The following is a 12,807-nucleotide window of genomic DNA, read 5'->3' as shown; positions in this document are numbered from 1 at the left end:
TAAAGGCATTTCATACCTGCAGGTATTGAAGCAGTGCCATTTCACCTAATTATCAGTGCATACATAATCTCCTGTAAATGGTAATTCAACTTGAACATAAGTAATTTAGGAAGTTTTTCTAAGGACATACTGTGTGCAAAACATTGCTATTTAGATACAGGTTGGAAAAGCAGGAATCTTTCTCTGAGCTGCTTGCTAAAGAGCTGTTGTGTTCATGCTATGCTGTCTTCTAGGCATGTGCATGGCCTGTTATTTGACTGATTTATGCAATGAAGTGCCCAGACTAGGAGTTGTTTCAACAGAGAAATATCTTAAACATAAGGTCCTTTTAAGGTGTCTGAAGACATGCACTCCAAAGAGTAACCAGTTTTTTTAATGTTAGCTTTATGCTTGGAATTTTTGACTGGTGAATGAAGAGATCATTTTGCACAAACTTCTTTCTAGTCACAAGTTTAATACCAAACATGTTCATTTGCCTGATTCCATGCCCATATTGCCTCTTTTCTAGGTCGCTCTGTACAGTAGTGTGCAAGTGGACGTACACTTCAGATGGAGGTTGGGATGACAGTTTCTGGAAAATGATTGGTTTGGAAGATTTGGTGAAGGACAAGTATGAAAAAATAGGTATATCAGGGGGTTGTTTTGTTTTATCCATATCCATAAAAAAGTTATATACATGTATATATAAAAAAGATATGTACATGTATATATAAATATATATACACATATAAAAAGACCTTTTGCTGTATTATTGTGAATGTCAGCAGAAATGTAGCAGGACTTGATGAAGCTTCACATGGTTTGATAACAAGACTGGATGCCCATAGGTAACAGCTTCCCTAAGTACACTTTTTACTTGGCATTGTCATCAAAAACTGTGTTTATATTTTGTATCTTTTCCCTTTCTGAAAGGCCTAGTTGGCCTTTCAGTACTGCTCAGCCTCAACAGTAGAGAAGTAAATGGGAGCTCAGCAATTGATTACATGAAGGAAGCACCTGATATGGGTATATTGGATGGCAGGCTACAAAAAAAAAAAGCCACAATGTAATAGTTTATAGCTGTTACTGATAGCATGGTTTGCAACCTGTACCAATCTCCCTTGCAGTAATTAAAAAAAAAAAAAAAGCTACTTCTGCTTGTTATTATCTTTATACTGTTTTTTTCACGCTCTTAGAGCCTAAGTTTAATTAGAATGGTAGCCTTGCTAATAGCAATTCCTACAGCAGATATTCATTAAAAGTCCATAATGTTAATATACCAGAAAATTTCCAGGATAACTTTATTAGACTTTCCCTGTTAAGGTAATGGACTTTTAATGGATGTCCTAAGCAGACATGTCATTAACAAGAATATTACCAGACATGAATTAAAATATGCTCATTCAACAAAGTTAATTATCTGAAATTTCCTTTGATTTTTTTTAATGTCTAGCACTTTGAACAAGTTTGTGCAGCAGTTCAAATGCAGCAACATGAAATGGAAATTGTGTAGAGAGGACTGTAGTGAAATGAAATATAATGAAATCTATAATCTTTTCTGATCATCACAAAATATTCTATAAGCCATTTTCAGGTTATCAGAAAATTGTACTTGAAAGCTCCCTTGAATAGATTTCAGCTTTCCCCCCTGCAACTGACATTGCTCATGCAAAGGTATAAAATCTGCTAGGAGTATTAGGCTTTTAGCTTCCTGAAGTTTTAGTTTGAATACAGTTCTTACAACATGTATCACATGTGGCTTTTAGCAAATCTTCAAGAAGTTAAAATAAGACTTGCAATAAATACATGTTTTTACCAGAAAATTGAACATCTCAGAAGCTGGTGGTCTCATGGAAGAATATTTTTAAAATAAATTATTAATGAAGTATAAGCAAAGGGTTTAATACAATATTTATGCAATGCACTTCAAGGACAGTGTAAAGCAATTTGCTGTTTTAAGTAACTAAACATACATGTTTTAAATGATAAAGTAGCCATTAATAAAAAGGGCCTTTTGTTGTGATGGAAGCCTCATAAAACTAGTCTATATATGGCTCAACATTTAGCAAGACAGAAATAATTAATTTCCAATATCAGGCTTACATTTTTATTAAAACACAATATTTACAATATATATCAGTAAATTAACTTCTGTTGATAGGTGTTTCTTGCAAGAAGAAAATGTTTTCCTGTGTTAATAAGGAAAGCGTCTAGTTCCCTGGGCAATTGCGTTGATTTTCAAGAAAGAAACCATAGAACTGGGCTGAATACTATAGGCATAGAATACAATAGAATACCATCTTGGCTGGAATTGGAGAAGCAGAACCTGGACTCCAGAACTGCACCAAACTGTAGGCTAGAACTTGAAGCTTCTGAAGAGCACATACGCATACTCAACTTGAGAAATCCTTTGATTTTCAGATTCTTGGACTGATTACCTTAGGTGTACCCAAAGTGTAAGACATGTTTCATTTTGCATAATAATGCTGAAACCTGGCTGTAGGTAGAATATATGCTTATTTCCATGACGGTTTGTCTAAACCTGCTTGTTTTAAAAGGAAGGCGTTACATTCATTGTATTCAGCTGTGTGATAAAATCACAGAAAAGCAGGACAGTGACCTTCATTCACGTGTCTATGAAGAGGGAGTAAGGAGCTCTGTGCTAATATGGAAACCAGATAGCAACTACTCCTGCATTCCTTTGAGTTCTTCTTCTGAACTGCACTTGTTGGAGTCTCTTGGAAGGGTTTAGCTTCAGGAGACAAAAAGACACCAAAACACAGCAACTCACTCCCTGCCCGGAAGCTACTCAACAATGCTGAGGTTGGTGTTGTGTGCTGTGGAAGTGCTTTGCTTTCTGCCACCCCTAACCTTATCAGTGTCCCTGAAATGGGAAAATGGAAATGGTAACTTTCTCCCAATGAAAGTTTAGGGGTTTTGCTTGTTTTAATGAATGTTCAACGTTGTTGGACTTGAGAAGAGCACTCTGAACAAGATCAGCTTTCCTTTACTTAATTTAAATTAATCAGGACAGTGTAGATCCACCTACCAGGAAAGTGCCATTCAGTCACTTGAGTAGTGCTGGTCAAACTGCAGCTGGAATATTCTTGTATAGTGGAAGACTCCTTCTTACCAACTCCCAATGTGTCAGCATTGGTGGTGAGGCACCGTCACTGCATAGACCTCCTCCCAGGAGCTCACAAATGCTACACTGAGCCCAACGAACACAGGATCACACCTTGCACAAACTATATTTATAATATTGCTTCAGGGTGCTGATCCATAAGTGAGCAGTCTCAGCTGCCATTAACTCCAGCACATTATTCCAAAGGAAGGCAATTTGTTTAAGTAACTCATGTGGACAAACAGTCAGAGTGTGTGCTTCCAGGAGGTACATCACAGTGTGCTGTGAGTGACAGAAAATAATTCAAAGCAGTAGGCTTAGCTGGCTTGCTGATTAAGGAACTCGAAATTGCCAGATAACCTAGGTGGGAGTAAGTTGAAGGAAGATTGTACATGGTCAAAAACTCCTTCTAAAATGAAAACAAAATCAAAAAACTAACAAGTCTGAAGTAACTCTAATGGAATTTCCTTTTCTGTTCTCAAGCTTGTCCAAGTCATGTATGCCTGCTCAAGGTTTGTTTAGCTCAAATACAAGATGTATTTTAATGCCTGCACATTCCCCTTGTAAAGAGATAATAGTCTTTTTCTCACATATCTCTCCTAAAAGATTAGCAGGTTCTGAGTCATCATTTCTTTCTAAACAAAGCAAAATGTCACGAGATAAAATTAGGAACATTTTCTTACTGTAACAAAAGTAAATACATAGTTTACCAGTTTAAAATAGGCGGAAAAGCTATGTGGTTTTTTTAAGTCTCTAGTGAAATCATTATTGTTTCCAATCAGAGGGAACTGTAGATGAATAGTTATGACTAGACCTTTTTTTTTGAAGTAGCTTTAACTTTCATGGCACTGGAAATATTTATGGAAATTACCTGAGAACAACTTCTTTAATGTACATATTCCTTTATTCTGATAAATATAGTTTTAAACATCACTTTTAAATGTCTTGCCCTTTAAAAATACATTTACTGTAATCAGAGTGGTGCTTGTGGTTCCAGGTAGTACGCTTCTCTTAGTTTCAGTTTAACTTAACATATGACCTTGTTGATAAGGGAGACCCTCACGTCTGACCTTTGGGATCTTCCAAAAACCTTTCCCACATCAGGGCGTGGGTTCACATGTGAAAATTCCCAGGCCTTTGACATTTTACATTTCTCAGCGCAGACTAACTTTTCAGGGAATCCACCTAGTAAGTTTTTTTGTGGTCCCTTCTGCACATCATGAATTTACTGATCACGTTTGTGAAGGTTAAAAGTGTTATCTGGAGATACTACAAAATTTATTGATCCCATTAATTTGCCCACCAAGAGGGTAGAAGATGGCTTGTATTCAAAACCACTATGAAAGTGTTGTGTACTACAGGCATTAGCATTTATCTGCTGTGGTGAAAGTGCATGATGAGTATCTCTTTGTGGTATTATAAAACCTAGAAAGACATTAACAATTCTGTTAAAATTTCATGTACCATAGACCTCTTAGGGTACTGAAGCATATATTCCATTTGGAGGAAAATGCCTGATAAATCTTCACCACATCCCTCTACTTCAGGGGGCTACTTAAGGGACCAAACAATGATTCTTTATTGACTAGTAATATTTTATGCCAGGTCTTTTTTTGGTGGAAGATGGCACCTTTGTCTGAGAGCGCACTGCAGGTACTGCAGAACAGGTTTTACTGTTCTTGTAGATTGTGTGTTGAAGGCTAAAATGCTTTTGTAAAGGGCATTTGTCAACTTGTTCCATCTGTGATGGAGCAGCATAGTGATTTTAATGAAGTGTTTTTTTAAAAAGCAAGCTTCATACTTGGAAATATAGCCCTTCCACATGGTAAGGATTTCATAAACCCATTTCCCAGCTTTTCCTGACTAGGAATTTATAGCCACATCCTCAAAAGTGAATAAATACACAGCTCATACATATGGGATCTTTATGAACATCTGAGGTGAAACTGAGAAAAGTATTTGGATTGTTTAAATCTCACAAGTTTTATGGAAATTCAGTGCTTGCTTGAACTTTGAGTGCTTAAAATCAATATGCTAATGAAAATAACTCTTGCATGGACAGATTGTAATATCAGCAGATAGGGTTTTGTAGACAACCTTCATCGTCATCCTGTTCACAGGATTATAAACTCTGTCTTAAAATTACTTATCTCCATATTATCCAGTCGTATGGAAGTTTCAAAGTTTTATGCCTGTCTTCAAGCAGCACTTCCATCTCTGTTTGATAACCCTAAAACTGGAGTTTTGCTTAATTTGCCTTAGCATAATACTGGTAGAATTCGATCATGTTTGATTTTGACTTTGAAGGTGGTGATGGTGTGAGGACAAACACCCTCCAGTCTGTATACGTCTCTTAAATCCCATTCCGGGTCTTTTACCCACTCATCCACTCTTTGCCATCTTCAGGAATAATGCTTCCCACTTTCCACAGGTTGCCTCAATCCATCTCCAGTAGGATTTCTTCTGATTTGTTTTAACGTTGGCACTGTGTTTTCAATTATGAAAGGTTCAACTTGACTCTAAGGTGCATTTATGGTTAGTGGCCTTTACTCCCATACATCAGTACAATAGTGTCACCCTCCCAGTTCCAGCACTCTGACTGTGCTTTAGTGTACAGTCCTAGCACTTTGCAATCTCTTGTCCGAAACTCGTCCCTTAATTCCAGGACTTTGGGACTAGAAGCTTGATGTTTTCATGTACCTGGCCACTTGTGTATCCCATTTTTGAATGCCCTGAAAAGAAGGATATGTAGAACTGTAAGAGTGTGTGGATGTTCTTTTCTAATGCTCCTTTATTTGTAGTCCTTATTTATGAATTGGTAATAAAGAAAACAATGTATGATTTGGGACTTTGACAAGATATCTGTGACTCTCTTGATTGGTGTCTGCTGTCAGTCTTATTATGCACAAGCTTTACAATATGCTTGGTTTTCAACTGTAGGTGCAGCTCTGTGTTCCCTTAGGAATTCAAAGAAGTGACAAAACAGCAGGCAGGTTATTAATGAATACGTTATTATATGAATAGTTGTATTCCTACATCTGCCACTGTCTACTTCTACACACAAAACTAATGAAGATAATGGTATTGTATACCTCATTTTTTTACACTTACATAGAGTCTGCTTAGGTTTTGTATTTTGTCAGAAGTAGCCAGTTTTAATACTTTGAAGTTCTACTCATTTATTTACATTTAGGCTGAAAATGGAAGACTCAGTCCGGGGTGGGAGAATACAGTCAATATTAACTTACACTACAGCAGCTGTGAAGGGAATGGTCAATCATCAGTTCTGCCAGTTTTCTGTCTCTTCCAAGGCCTTTGATGCCAGATGCTCTGGAGTATACGAGGGATTTCCTTGAAGGCTGAAGAGAAAGGGATGATGATTTTTCTTCAGGTCAGCTTGTAGGTGCCAGTTCTTAATAGAACTGGATTGTAGCAACAAGATCTAAACACCATGCTTTGCAAATGGTAGAGAATAATAAGTAAAAAGATTCTCTTAAGTATGGGGTCCCTTTATCTGTCTTTCTTCGTTTTTTTCCTATCCCCAATAAATTACAACATGTTACAATTTTAAGCAAAATTAAAAGGACGAATCAGAGGATATTTACACTTACATGCTGTCAAAATCCATGGAATTTACAAGTGTGTTCCAAATATACTAACATTTTTCTGGCTTACTGTCATTTCAGTCTGTCCAAGAGCTGTAGCAACTGTAAAGGAGCTGAAACTGGCACAGTGTAAAAGGTTTTAGGGTGACTCCTTCCTCAAAACTTGAGGCATTATTTCATAATATATGACTCAGCAGTAAGAAGTTAGAATTTTTCTCAGAAAAGCTACATGTTCCTGTGATTTCTATTTTATGGGGTTTTTTCCATCTTGAGATCACTGAATCACATGAATGGTTCAGGTTAAAAGGGAACTCTGGAGATCATCTAGTTCAGGTCTCCCTGCTCAGAGTAGGGTCACGTTCAGCAGGTTGCGCAGGGCTGTGTCCAGCTGGGTTTTGAGTATTTCCCAGGAGGGAGACCCCAAAATCTCCCTGGCAGCTTGTTCCAGTGTCTTGACCACCCTTCCCCACTAAAACCATTTTTTTCTTGTTTAAATGTAGTTTCCTGTATTTCAGTGTGTGCTCCTTGCCACCTGTACTGTCACTGGGTACCACTGAGAAGTCTTTCTCCGTCTTCTTTACTCCCTCCCATGAGATATTTATATACATGTTGATAAGATCTGCCCCACACACACCTCCAAGCCTTCTCTTTGCTGGGCTTAAAGTCTCGGCTCTTTCAGTCTCTCCCTGTACTATGTGCCTCTGTCATCTTTGGGGTCCTTCTCTGGGCTTTCTCCAGTATGTCCATGTTTCTCCTTTACTGGGAAGTCCAGAATAAACCACAACACTCCAGATGTAGTCTCATGAGCAGGGAGCAAGGGTCATCTCCCTTGGCTTGCTGGTAGCACTCTTCCTAACAGCAGCCCAGGAGGTTGTTGGCCACCTGTGCTGCAAGGGCACATCACTGGCTCATGTTCAATGTGGTGTCCATGGAGCCTCACGGTCCTTTTCTGCTGAGCTGCTTTCCAAACAGTAGCCCCCCAGCCTGTCCTGGTGCATGGGGTCTTTCTACGTCATGTACAGGACTCTTGCTTTTCCCTTTCTTGAATTTCACGAGTGTCCTGTTAACCAATTTCTCCAGCCTGAGATATTCTTCCGCTTTCCAATAACTGTTCTTCAATAGGCTGGGCTAAACTTGGTTAGCTCAGGTTTCTTCATAGTGCTCCTGGGCTGCATTTTCCACTCCTCTTCCACTGTAAGGAAGGGAACCATCATTCACCCTACTTATCATTAGGTTGAATCCTGCTGGCAGAAGGTACCTTTCCACTTCTCCCTACTCTCTCCTGCAAGAAGTGAGGAGTACTGTGTGGTGTTCTTTCATCCTCAGGCTCTGCCATAGGCTAGATCAACTAATAGTAAAGCTTTGTGCTTTCAAAAAATACACTTGTAGAGTTCTGGTCTCAGGGTCTGTCTACGTGGGGAATCATATTTTATTCTTCTCTAGCAACATCGTGGACTTGTGAACTTCTTCGCTAGTATGAAAACTGGGAGCTTTTACTTTGAATTTCTGTTTTTAATAGTCACAAGAAAAGCTTTGAGAAGACTTTGAGACTGTTATAAATGTTTAATATTTAAATTTCTCATATATTATCTTCCCTTTTTATTTTTTTCTATAGTTCTTAAAAAAAAAAGGCATTTCTCAGAATAGCTCTGGGTCACATCATCTTTTCACCTGACTCTTCCTCTTCCTGGTTCTGATTTGTTCTTCATCTTTTTGCTTAAGCCTCATCCTGCAATTGCTTTTAAAACAGATATGTCTGCTTTATGAGTCAAAAAAACCAGGACTATTTCAAACAATTCGCTGACTTCCTCCAAGTTAGAAGCTGTTGGACTCTCTAAAATTAATGTTTAAGTAGTTTAAAGTATATCTTAGAACCAATCTTAATGTTATAATTTCCTATGATGGAGAGCCCACTTCAGACTTAAAGGTTGTTGATTGTTAGTTGCTGTCATTGCTCAAAATTAATGAATTAATTAAAGAATATGCTTTATTTTTCATCTGAATTTTAACTTCCTACTCCTGTCTGGCAGACTGTAGTGACATGCCTGACCTGCACAGACTGGACTGAGTTTTTCTATGTTAAAGGAAAACACTGAGCTGCTTAGGTTTTTCACTGAAAGTCTTATGTGAACTGTCATACTTCTCAATCCTTGTAATTGCTTTCCTGACTCATTTCTGAAGCTTTTATAATGCATCAGTATCTTCTCAGTATAGGTATTAGAACTGGATATTGTGTGAATGTGGTGGGGAATAAAATTGTGCAGGTATCAGAAACTTAGCTGAAAGATTCAAAAGCATCCTTTCAGTAACTGATCAGGTTATTTTTGGTCTGTCATTTCTTTCAGTTTTGAAGAAGGGGTGATTATTTCTTCAAAGAGGAGTTGCTATCATGTGAACTATTAAAAAAATCCAATAATAAAAAATATTCTGCTAAGTAATAATCTGTAATTAATACATAAATTGCCTGTGCGATCTTAGTGATGTACTATACCAAAACAGAGTCTGATTACTTGTAACTCTAAAAGTATAGCAGCAGTCACATAGTTTACATTGATGATCCTTGTATTTAGAGAGTCTATTAGGAATACTGTACTGTAAAATACTGTAAAATTATCAGCCTATTGAAATTCTTGTTTGCAGGCAAAAATGTGAGATCAGGTAGCTGAATTCGGCTGCAAAGACGTTGTATCTAGTTACTTAGTAAGGCATCCAAATATATATGTATTGTATACCCACATGGACGTCAGCATAGTGAGTAGTGAACCATGCAATACAAGAGATGTTCATTCTGCACTGTTTCACTGAAATCTAGTAATGAAAACTCAGTCACGTCTGTCAAATGTACATGCCTAATGATCCAATGATGCAGAATGCTTTTTATCTTTTTCTTTTGACCTTTAACCAGGAAAGCTTGTAATTTATACATGAGGTAGCTCTCTTTCATTTGGACAAGAAGGCAGGAGGCTTTGTTGAAGTAGGCACCTATGGTCTGCAGACCAGTTTACTTTTCAGTTTAATGAATCAGGATCTGTGTGCACATAGGTTGCTTACTTTTGCCAGTATTTAGCAACCTAATATGTCTGCCTTAAGTAATTACATATTAGGTAGTTGAGATGTAGTTCAGCCAGAGGCATAAGCTGTATGGGAAAGTGGGATGGAAAGGACCCAAATTAGATTTGCTTCAAGCTACTGTGGCAGATCACATAGACAGAGATTAATTTTGTACTGAAGAAAGCCAAAGTGACTTTGTTTAACCAACTGTTTTTTCTCACTTTTAAATAAACTGGCCTATAATATCACAATTTGTTCTGGTTTTCCTGAATGAAAATTCTGAAGTTTTTAACTGCCAACTAGGAAATTTTATTGAGGGTATTTACATGTTAAAAAAGCCCCAAATCTGACTGTTTCTAACACCCTTTTACTACCATGCATTCAGTCCTAAGACAAAAAAAAATTATAATTTTATAGTCCACATCATTATCCTACTTCCTTCTGACCACAGCGCTATGTTTGCTGATCAGTGGGGTTAAATATTGTGAACAATCAGCCGTACATATCTCACTTTGTATCAGTGCATATCCTGTATCAGTGAGTGTTGTATGTAATTGAGAGGGATATTTGGTAATGTATTGTACGTGAAATAGGGTTGGGGTGATGCATCCAAAGAGTTATAATATTATTTATTCAGATTCCTTGCATATCCCAGACTTTTGGCATTGTGTGGATTATTATAAAACACAAAAATTGGAGATTGTTTACAAGCTTTGTAATGAACAAAGCATCGAGGGGGAAAATGCCTTATATTGATTATTACAAGCTCCATTTGGATGGATGGTGCTTCTTTTCACTAAGGTAGTTTCCTTTGATGCTTATTTAGTACCATTTAGTTTAACTAGGTAACTTCTTCAGTGCATGCTTTATATTGCTTATTTAACAGGATATCTGCTTTGTGTATTGTCTTTTAAATTAAAAAGCATTTAGATTGTCCAGTTTGGGGGAGGCTATAAAATAGAGACAGGTTCTACCCTTTGGTTGGGTTTCTTTCTGAGGTGGCTGGGATTTCAACAAGGGATTGATATATCCAATTTCAGGTTTGCTTGTGTCAAGTTAGTGAAGAAAAGGGACATCTTTTGATTTTCTTCCTTTTGTATTTACAGCCAGATATAAGTGCTCATGAAATGCAGCCATGTTCTGCATGACAGATGAAAAGCCATTCTCATGAGTATGTCATAGTTGAGTCAGCTGGGCCCCCTGCTGCGCTCTGCTTTTGTTGTTTGTAAAAAGGTCTATGTCCTAAAGTACCTACTTCTGTTAAATATTAGTGAGCCTGTACAGTGAATTTTGATTACTAAAGTTGACTGAAGATGTATTGTCTGCCTTGTATGTTGCGTCTGGTAAATAGCTGGTTGCTGCGGTAACCGCCTAAAAAGGTAGAGGGTCGTTGGTACCACAAATTCTTTAAACAAAACTTGATCATAGCAAATTCTAACATTAGTCTTTGAAGGAGGATAAAAGAGAGGAAGAGATTCAGACAGCTTTTTCCTTTTGTAAACTCACTGCTTTATAGGGGAAAAAATAGCTAGAAATAGTCTGTCTCGTACAAAATGAAAAAGTTGTGGATTAGGGCATTGCATTAGTGAAACAGCTGTATGAATGTGAAACAGAAAGATCTCCAGCTTCAGCCATTATGGGTTTGTTTGGTTAGGTCTAATTTTGGAAGTCATTATAGCAAAGGTAAATGACTTGTAGGGGAGACTACTGTAAACAAAAGACTCGATACATTTACTTTGGCAGGAGCCTTGAGAAGACTCAGTCCTTTCACTGCCTCTTTTATGCAGCCTTCTGTAATACTCTCACTGCCCGCCTCTGTGTGCAGGCGGTTCTTGTTTCCCTTCCTCCCTCTCTAGACAGCTTCCCTCCCTTGACAGGTAGGATTTAAGGAGAGCAGCACCTGCCATTGAAATGCTGGTGTGTAGCTGTGGAATACCTTTATGTTTGTAGTAGCTGTCCCTTGACTTCTGAAGCCACTGTGTTTTGCTCAAGTAATAATGTATTCATTCTCTCCCGCTGTAGTACTGGAGTACAGTCTGTTTCAAATGCTTTAATTTTTAATTGTGGCTCCTCTTCAGTTGCTTTTGGTGTTTTTTATTTTTTCATTTAATAGCTTTATACGTACAGATTCTAGGCATACTGATGCTTAGCTGTTTTCTAGTTTTTCAGTGAAGAGTAAACCATGAGAATTACAACTCCCTTTTCAGGTCTCTACCCATGTGGTTAAGTCAAGGCTCTGCCCATTCCACACCTACTTACTCTCACTTGTGTGGGTGGGGAGGCAATTTCCATGATGACAGAAAGAGTGCCCATGCAGAGCCTGCTTCTTCCCTTTTACAAACCTCCTTGTGAATGTATCGTATGGGTGTAGCAGAGCTTTAATTGATTTCTGAAGCTGGGAGGATGAAGTAGGGGGACAGAATCAGTATCCTCCCCCAACTGCGCTCACTTGCTGGCACCTCTTTTCTGTTCTCCCTGAATGTTGGGTGACCTAGAAGATTCTCCTTCGCAATCCCTGTCATGGCTGACTTCTGACTGCTGTCGCAGTGCTTTCATCTGAGGAGGTTAGGAAGTGCTTTCAGTCAAGGAGTAACTCTTCACCTTGACTCCTAAAACGGATGGGACATACTCTCCTGTTAATTAATCTCTTTTTTTTAAATGCAAGATTTTTATGCTGCATTTTCAAATCACAAGAAACCCATCCCTGCACATTCTCACATACTCTTTGTCCATGGTGGGTAGCAATGCTCCTGGTTGTTCTGATATATAACTAATATCAAAGGAAACTATAGGGTGATTTTCTACTGCTGCTGTAGAAGAGGGGATTATCTTTACCTCTGAAATAGGTCCCTTAGTGCTCATTAAGTAGAAATACAGTAATTGAGAAGCTGATAGGAAAAGATTTTGTCTAATATTAGCCCTGATCTCAAAAATGGAGTTTAACCACATAATAATTGCACACTAAAATGTTTGACAAGTGTGACTGATACAAACAAGCCAACCATGGAATTGAGTGCCTGGAAAGAGGTTTTATTTCAGATTAATTTA

At 37.9% G+C, this 12,807-nt stretch overlaps 1 protein-coding gene across 13 annotated transcripts in view; it reads left to right on the top strand.

Annotated features, from left to right (window-relative positions):
- The window catches only part of FGGY (FGGY carbohydrate kinase domain containing), a 327,922-nt gene that overhangs the window by 236,253 nt on the left and 78,862 nt on the right, over positions 1-12,807 (top strand). For 12 of the 13 annotated variants that reach the window (XM_075097464.1, XM_075097457.1, XM_075097459.1 and 9 more), the window contains one exon: positions 509-624. The exons of the other annotated variant lie outside the window; for it this stretch is intronic. In XM_075097464.1, coding sequence (XP_074953565.1) covers positions 509-624 — 116 coding nt within the window. The remainder of the gene's footprint in view (positions 1-508; positions 625-12,807) is intronic. 13 annotated transcript variants of the gene reach the window in all.

The sequence above is a fragment of the Phalacrocorax aristotelis genome, chromosome 6 (genome assembly GCF_949628215.1).
Source record: "Phalacrocorax aristotelis chromosome 6, bGulAri2.1, whole genome shotgun sequence".
In the NCBI taxonomy this organism is placed as follows: Eukaryota; Metazoa; Chordata; class Aves; order Suliformes; family Phalacrocoracidae; genus Phalacrocorax; species Phalacrocorax aristotelis.
Note: the sequence above shows the minus strand (reverse complement) of the source record. Positions and strands in the feature narration are given on the sequence as shown.